The sequence below is a fragment of the Nanorana parkeri genome, unplaced genomic scaffold, assembly GCF_000935625.1.
Source record: "Nanorana parkeri isolate BGI_ZX_2015 unplaced genomic scaffold, ASM93562v1 scaffold411, whole genome shotgun sequence".
Classification (NCBI taxonomy): domain Eukaryota; kingdom Metazoa; phylum Chordata; class Amphibia; order Anura; family Dicroglossidae; genus Nanorana; species Nanorana parkeri.
The window spans coordinates 321,836-330,580 of NW_017306679.1; the positions used below are offsets into that span (position 1 = coordinate 321,836).

Here is an 8,745-nt window from a genome sequence, read left to right on the forward strand (position 1 = left end):
TACAAGCGATCGGGCAGCTCTGAAGCCACCGGAACAGTTGTTGTATGTTAACAGGCATCGCTGGCTGTTTACATTTCAAGCAGATTTTCCACTCCTGCGCACCGCCTATCGGTGGGCACAAGCAGGGCAGGAAAAGAAGGTTAAAAAGGCCCACCCGCATTCAAGAAGCAATTGTCCGGCTGTTTATTTACAACGGCCGGGCAGTAGGTGGTTAATAATAAATCCATGTTCACATCTATGTGCATAGTCTTTTGTCTATTTTATAGTGTGTTTTTTACTGAGTGTTGTAGCACATTTACACACGTTTTTTTATGCGCTGTGGTTAGGGTTGCCACGTGTCCAGGATTCACCCGGACAGTCCGGGTTTCGAATGCTGTGTTCGAGTTTCATGGCGGCAGAAACCAGGAAGCAAGATGTCAGGGAGACAGGGGCAACCAAAATTAAGATAGGGGCTACTGTACCCCCCACTAAAAATAGTCTCAACTGGGACATGTACATATGAATGGGCGGCGCTATTTACATATGAATAAGCCACGACTCATTCTCCCAAAACAATGTCCGTGCGTCGCTAGTGTGTTCGGGTTTCGCTTGAAGAAAAGGTGGCAACCCTAGCTGTGGTGCATTTTTGATGCATTATTATTCATTTCTCTCACCCCCAAAGCAGCCGCTGGATAGAATGGTCCCTCGTAGCCTGCCTGGGGATTACTGTAGTGTTGCTGCCCCAATAGCACTTACAGCCCTGCAATGGTGACCGATAAAACTGAAGTCCACACAGAAGATGCAATGCTGAGAACTTTATTGTGGAACATTGCGAGAGAGGGTTAGGGCACAGGACACGCAGGATGTAATAGACTCCAAAAAATGGTAGAACAAAGTACTTGCAGCCTTCACAGATAGAGAACTTTTAATCTGATTGCGGCAATCTGTGTTTTGAGCTCCTGGCTATGCAGTACTTGATACAAAAGCTCCATTTCAGAGTAGATCACCATGCTGCCACAGAGAGTCACTTCTCAGGCTCCCCACACCTGGTGAAGTTGTTCTCTGTTATTTCCATCCTCAGCTTCACTCACTAGGCTCCAGGCCTCAGTGTGAGCACATGGCTTTCCTTCCTAGGCCACAGGCCTAGACAGGACAGACAATTCACAGCACCCTGCCCCAGGCAGGAGCCCAGGGGGAGAAAGAGGCTGTCACATAATCAGCACTGAATATTTATGTACTCTCCCAGCAAGCCCCACCACTGACCATGAACCTCCTAATGATTGGCTAGTGATACACAGACATTCATAACATACGAGGCAAGGTTACACCCAGCCGCAGGCAGATGCAGATGATAACATAGTGCTTAGGAGAAACCAAATGAGCACAGACTATTAAATCAGGATCAGGACCAGCACATACACGCGATCGATAGGCTATAGAGCTGCCTATAGAGCCGCCGATCGTGTGTATGTGAAACAGCCGGTAACGGCTCTTTGCATTAAACTGGCTTTTTCTGCCAAAAAGCAGAAAAAAAAATGCCGTCTGGTGACGGCAACCCGCAAATGCGAGTCCGCCGTCCGTTTTTTTGCAACGGGCGGACGGCAACAGGTTAAATGATGCCTCTTAACCCCTTCATGACTGAGGCCCTTTTTTCATTTTTTGCACCCATGTTATATTACACATTTTAGGCCTGAAAATGACACTTCTTCTTCTTCCCTGTAGTCCTTAGCTGTCCCTCCAGCGCTGCTGCGGGTCCCTGATCCAGCGCTGACTCCTCTGTCCTCCTCTTCTCTCATTTCCCATGGTGTCTGTACGTGTGCACGCTGCTCTATAGACTTACCTTGTGTCTCTCCTCGTCTCCCGGCCGTACAACTGAATTATGAGCCCGCTCCCGCCCCAAGATCCGTTGCGGCCACCCGAGAAATTTCCAGATGTTTGGACGGGAGCGCGCGGCGGAGACCCCATATTTTACCGAAAAAAATGGGTATTATATTCTGTTTCTGTGCACTAAATTTCATTTAGGTGTATGTTATCCTAAAAATACTGGTTTGATAAACATTTGCGCAACATAACAAATTGCAACTAGCATCTTTTTATTCTACAGGGCCTCTGCTTTCAGAAAATATATCATCGTTTGGGGGTCTGGAGCTGTTTTCTAGCCAAAAATTCTGATTTTCTCACGTGTGCGCAAATAGTACGAAATTACTCTGGGCAGCAAGTGGTTAAATTACCTTCAGGAAAAAAAAATGGTTAATTTACTAATCCACTTTTATTTGTAATTTACCTTTTTAATTGTGTTCCTTATTTTATAACATGATCATTTTCTCATTAAAAACATTTCAAATCACAAACATAAAAATCTGCATTGGTGTAGAAACCATAATTTTTAACCAATGCAACCCCATGTCTCATTATTTAATCTCCACCTCAAGTGTGTTTTATATATGAAATATTGAGGTGAAGTACTGCTAATGGCTACAGGGCTCTGTCGGGCTAGTGTATATTATTCTGCAACAGAACATCTCATTGAAACAGAACTTTTCTGTTTATGACGTCATCCACTTTTCAGTAGCAAGCCGGCTGACGGCACATTGACACTGGAGATGTACTTTATTAGGCTTCAAGTATGGTCTACTAGATATTTGTAAGTGTATTTTAGTTTGCAATAAAGTTGGTTTTAAATGTGTATTATACAAGAAGCTCTCCCCACAGCGAGCAACGATTGGTTGAGGAGCAATCATGTGACTGCATTGTAGGAGGAACCAGGAAGAGAATGAGTGAAGACACAGACGTGGTGCGTATACAGAGGAGAAATGCTACACGCTGATATTGATGAGATGTGACCCGGCGGCACGGAGGAGTTTGTGGAAAGGTACTGTATTCAGAGAATAAAAGGGCACGTCTGCAACAAGATAGATGATGATGTATTTATTAAAGTGATACTTTTCCAAACCAAGCCGATTAAAACTTGACTTGTTTTTTTGGATTTGGATATACTAGTGAGGGATTAGCACCTTTTAGGTTTTTGTTGTTGTCAGTGTCTCCTTAACCAGTTGACATCCGCGGTGTTAAACCCCCTTCCCATCCAGGCCATTTTTCAGTATTCAGCGCTGCGGTAAAACTCAAGGTAAAATGTGTATTAACACTTGCAGTAGGGGTACCCCTGCACTGCAATGGTTAACTATTTGTTTTTCTTTAAAAAAAAAAAAGTAATACTTGCCTGAAGCTCCAAGTTGGCCAGCTGTGACAGCGCTTCCTCCAGCCTTTCTCTTCCTACGCTGCAACGATGGTATGTCCCTTGGCATCCTCACGTCCTATACAGTGTATTGGACATGATGGTTCAAGGATCCTTAACCACTTGCTGTCTACCCGTTGTAAAAAAACGGACGGACGGCGAGCTCCTATGAGCGGGGCACTGTAAATACACTGCTTTTTTTTTCCTGCCCACTAGTTCACGAGCAGAAAAAACTGCAAGATGTAAACAGCCGGTAATGGCTGTTACACATAGGCTGGGTTCACACCTAGGCGTATTGAATATGCGCGTTTGTCGGGCGGTTCACGTCGCACGTTTTTACCACGATTCGCTGTAAAAAAAAAAACGCGCGACAAACGCGCGTTTCCGTGGGCTACTTGCCTGTATCCCAATGGAAACGCGAGACCAAAACGCCCCAAAGAAGTACATGTACTTCTTTGGGCATAGGCCCTTTTGTATTGCGTTCGGACGGGCGGAAATACGCCGAGGTGTGAACCAGACCCATTGAATACAATGGGATTTATATGTTTGAGCGTTTTGTAGAGCGTTCGTCGAGCGTTGAACGCGCTACAAAACGTTCAGGTGTGAACCAGGCCTTACAAGCGATTGGCGGCTCTATAGCTGTCCGATCGCTTGTATGTGCTGCCCTGCACTGTGTGCAGCGCTGCCCCCCTCCTCACTTTCCATCCGGGGTCCGCTGTCCCCTCTGCGGGTGTCTGAGGTCTGAATGCGGAACTGATGTGTATTACTTTGTTTCCGCATTCAGCTGTCAATTCTCTGGCCGCTATAGCCAAAGAAGAAGCTGGTGAAGCAGATCTGTGCTTCATCAGCTTCTTTGGGGGCCCCCAGGTGACATTAGGGGTCTTGCATACCCCTAATGTCTCCATAAAGAGGACCTGTCAGTGTGCCTGTACTATCACATAGGGTGATTGTTAGTCCCCTATGTCAGGGCTCAAAATTTCAAGTCCTGAGCTACTAGCCAGGCCTAAAAGTTACTCGCCACCAGTTGCCCCACCTAACCCCTACCCTGCCACGGACTTAACTCCGCCAGGTCAGTAATGTAACGCACAGCGCAGAGGTCAGCGTGACCCACAGGTCAGCGTGACGCACACCGCGCAGAGGTCAGAGTGACGCACACATCAGATGACGCACGCCGCGCAGAGGTCAGTGACGCACAGCATGGAGGTCAGTGACGCACAGCATGGAGGTCAGTGACGCACAGCATGGAGGTCAGTGTGATGCACAGTGCAGGGTCAGTGTGACGCACAGTGTAAGGAAGAAAGAAAAGGGACTTACAGTGCACTTAGCTGGTATTCATTTGCCTCTTCTCTCTCCTGCTGGTGGTGGTGGTGGGAGGGGGGGCGGTGCAGAGATCGTCCATGTATCCTTTTCCCCCTGCTGCATAACTTTCTGGCTGGCCGGTCTCACTGTCTCTGCAATCTTCCTCCCAGACTGGCAGCTGAGGTGGGCGGAGGAAGCTGCAGAAGACAGCGGATGTCATCGAGGAGCGCCACGGCGATCGTTCGCTTGTGTCCTCTCTTCTCCTTGTCGGCCGCTCTGTAGCTACAGCGTCAGATGAGAAGAGAGAACAGAAGTAAGCAATCGCCGCGTCGGTAATGTCCCATCTCTGGTCCCGACGGCGGCGCTCCTCGATGAGTTTCCACTCGCCCCCACGCAGTTTTCACTCGCCAATTGCGAGGGGGCGAGTGGAAATTTTGAGGCCTGCCCTACGCTATACAGTACTGTACTGCATTAGTACAGTACTGTATAGCGTTGCCGATGTACAGTACCGAACAGTGTGTACATCGGGCAATGAAAATACTTACCGGGACCCGCAGTGAAGATCGGAGGACACGGCGCACTGACGCTGACGCGCAAGGTCGGAGGTCGATCGGCGGTCCGTCGTAAGTGTGATTGGTCGCAAAACAGGTAAGTCGGTAAGCGAGGAACATCTGTATAGTAAAAAAAAAACCCCGTAGTGGTGATTAAATACCCGCAAAAGAAAGCTCTATCTGTCCCCCAAAAAATGGTATAAAATTAATTTCAGTACAGCGCTGCATGACGGAATAAATGTCAGTCAAAGTAGTGCAGCGCTGAATACTGAAAAATGGCCTGGCCAGGAAGGGGGTATAAACACCCCGGTCAGCAAGTGGTTAAAGAGGTTTTTTTGTTTTGTTTTTGTTAACTTTTTGCATATATCTACTGCTTGCTAGGGAAACCCTCCCCCCTTTTTAAATTGGTGGTCAGTGGTAAAAACTCAACTGCTCCTTTACATTGGTGGTCAGTGGGAAGAAGCCCTCATACACCATAGATAGGTGATCATTGAGAAGAAGTCCAGTCAATTCTTACTGATTTATAGTAATGGAAAAATGTATTTTGCTTTTGTCTGGACTATTTGGAGAGATGTCATACCACATTCTCAGACAGGAAGTGTGCGCATCTCCCCAGTAGGGACAGAGACTGCTATAAAAACTTGACAGAGTTTCTAACCCTTCTCTGCTTTCCTCAAAAACAAACTAAAAAGCTTTGGCTGGAGTTAGGCTTTTACATTTTGGATCTTTTGACAATGTGGGACCTTTTTTATGAATGTAGCAAATTTAATGCAATTATTTATTTATGCCTGCGTATGTCTTGTAAATCTTTTTCTGTGTCAACAGATGTTTATTAGCAAAATCCGAGTATTATTGGATACAACAAAAACACAGTGTAATTTACGGAAACCAGAGACCAGTTTATTTTGTACATTTATTCAAAAGGAAGGAAATGAACACAGAAGTGCCATGTCTAAGAAATCTGTGAAGCCACAGTGTGCCACTTACATCTCCAGGAAAGGGGTGAAAGTCAAGAAACTGTCCGTGGAAGGGAATATTGCTGTTGGAAAGTCAAGCTTCTTGAGAATATTAGCCAACGCATATCAAGAATGGAGTTTTGTGGGAGAACCTCTGAAGAAGTGGCAGCATGTCCATTCTTCATCCAGTCATGGGATGGAAAATTTGCTCCAACTGCTGTACGACAATCCAGCTCGATGGTCTTATACCTTCCAGACGCTCTCTTGTATGACTCGTTTTAAAACCCAGATCGATCCGTTTTCGGAACAGCTACTGAACCAGCAAGAACCTGTGCGAATATTTGAAAGGTCTGTATATAGTGATAGGTTTGTATTTGCCAAAACTCTCTTTGAACTCAGCCATTTGAATGACATGGAATGGAGCATGTATCAAGAATGGCACACATTTTTACTTCAGGAGTTCGGGGAGAGAGCTGCTTTGGATGGGATTTTATATCTCCGTGCAACGCCAGTGAAATGCTTTGAGAGGCTTCAGAAAAGGGCAAGAAAGGAAGAAGAGACTGTTACCCAACAGTATCTTGAAAAGTTGCATGACCAGCATGAAGGGTGGCTAATAAATAAGAACACAGACGTTCCTTTCGCAAATATCAGTAACATTCCAGTTCTGATTTTAGAGGTTGATGAGGATTTTGAAGATAATCCTGTAGTTAGTCAGAGCCTCATGAACAAAGTAAAGGACTTTGTAGTCTCCCTGTAATATTTTATTGTTGTATCTGTGTAGGGCTGCAACAACTAATCGACATAATCGATTATTGAAAAAGTTGTCAACTTTTTCAATCATCGATTAATCGGCTTCCAATTAGTTGGCCCTGTTCACAGCTCCACACACGCTGCGCACCGCACCTCCTCCCCACCTCACGCTCGGCGCTGCCAGACCCCCCCGCCCGCATCCACGATCCACACTCCGCACCTCCTCCCCGCCTGCCCACATCCACGATCGGCACAGGGACGCAGGGAGAAGTAAGGAGGAGCAGGTGTGGGGGGATGACAGCCGCCGATAGACAGGCCTGATCTCAGAAGCGAGTTGCTGGAAGCCTGCACTTTACCCCACATGGTGCTCTATAATGTATTGCTGGGAGGGACTACAAGTCTCAGCAATACATTACATAGCAATGCAGAATACCACCAGCTACAGAGGTCTACAAATTCCAGCAATACATTATACAGCAATGCAGAAGAGTATGTGAATTTGCTACATGCTCTGCACCAAGTTGCTGGCCTGATATCTTGGGCAGAGGGTGTCAAGAAGGGGAGGTGCGTGAAAGTTTCAGCAGGGGGGAATGTGTGGGCCAGCAGAAGTGCTGTATACGGGCGCCAGCCGATGTGCGTCCCCAGCAAGCGCGGGACCCCAGGCAGCTGCTTTATTTTGAAAAATGAAAGCGCCAGTATCAGTTTTTGGTATTGGGGGATTTTTTTACGAGTACTCTTAAAAATGCCCAGTATCGGCACAGAAACTGGTATCTGTATCAGTGCATATCTATTTTCAATGCAGAGTGAAATGGGTATTTTATGCAGGGAGTTTGCCTGGCATGTTCTACTTTTAGTAATGCTTGGTACAGGGTCTCTTTAGATCTGAACCTGCAGGCACCCTAGCTGGCATATACTTAAACATGTTAAAGAATTATTCAATTTTGAGTATATATAACCTATAATGGTATGTACACATTAATGTGACTCACAAAGGGGTTGCTCTCATTGTTAAGAGGTCACCTATTGTTCGTTATCTTTGTGGGGACAGTAGGTGTCATCAGCAGGTAGTGTTTTCAGTAAATGGTGAAAATACATAAACTACTTTTAGGTGATGCATGTAGTTCCTTTACATATTAACGAACATCTGTGGTACCCTATCTTTGATGGCCAAACCTTAAATGCTTCTGTCAGGTGTACTCGCATGTATTGTATTATTTCACGATTCTCTCATCAAGCACCATTGCCAGGATATGTTTTTCTGCTGCTTTCTCAGAAGCACTCTTGGAAATATTATTGTGGTTCTTGGAATAACACAAATTGTTAAATGTGTGCGGTTAACTAGAAGCCTAGAAAACATGATGGTACTTTGGGGAAATATTTGGGAAACTCAGACATAGTGAATATCTTACATTCTAAAGGCCGTGACACACTGCACGCGAAGCAGCGCGGAGCGGGGGCGCGCTGCCTTTGCGAACAGTGTGTCATGTAATTTTCTGCTCGGCACCTCAGCTTGCGAGAGCTCGCGGAGCTGAGCGTGCCGAGATGAACAATTTCAACTTCAGCCAATCGGCTTGCGCGTATAAACCATGCGATGCGACAGCTGGCAGGTTGTTACGGACGAGCCGATTGGCTGAAGGTGCTGTCAATCATCTGACTGCACTCAGCTCACACACTGCACGCAAAGCTCCGTGCCGGATAGCTTTGCTTCGCTCTGCACGGCTTTGCGTGCAGTGTGTCACGGCCTTAAGTATGGCATGGATTGTTTTTTTTTATTTATTTAACGGTCAAGTCCAGGATGAAACTATCCTAAAGCTGGCCATACACCTTACAATTATCTGCAGATTTTTTGTGGTCAGATGGAAAAGGTGCAACAGATTCCTCCATCTACACTTAACTGTGTAAATGGGGTAATCTCCACCTGGGCCAATCTTTTGCACTTTTTCCATCTGACCACAGAAAATCTGCAGATAATTGT

At 46.0% G+C, this 8,745-nt stretch overlaps 1 protein-coding gene across 1 annotated transcript; it reads left to right on the forward strand.

Moving 5' to 3' along the window:
* Positions 1-5,870: 5,870 nt before the first annotated feature.
* On the forward strand, positions 5,871-6,789 carry LOC108789617 (deoxyguanosine kinase, mitochondrial-like). The gene has a single exon (XM_018559679.1). The coding sequence runs from the start codon at positions 5,890-5,892 to the stop codon at positions 6,775-6,777; it is 888 nt and encodes a 295-aa protein (XP_018415181.1). The 5' UTR covers positions 5,871-5,889; the 3' UTR covers positions 6,778-6,789.
* Positions 6,790-8,745: the final 1,956 nt, after the last annotated feature.

What these genes read in the sequence shown, in the direction of transcription:
- LOC108789617 (XM_018559679.1), top strand. Translation starts at nt 5,890, where the DNA reads ATGTTTATTAGCAAAATCCGAGTATTATTGGATACAACAAAAACACAG.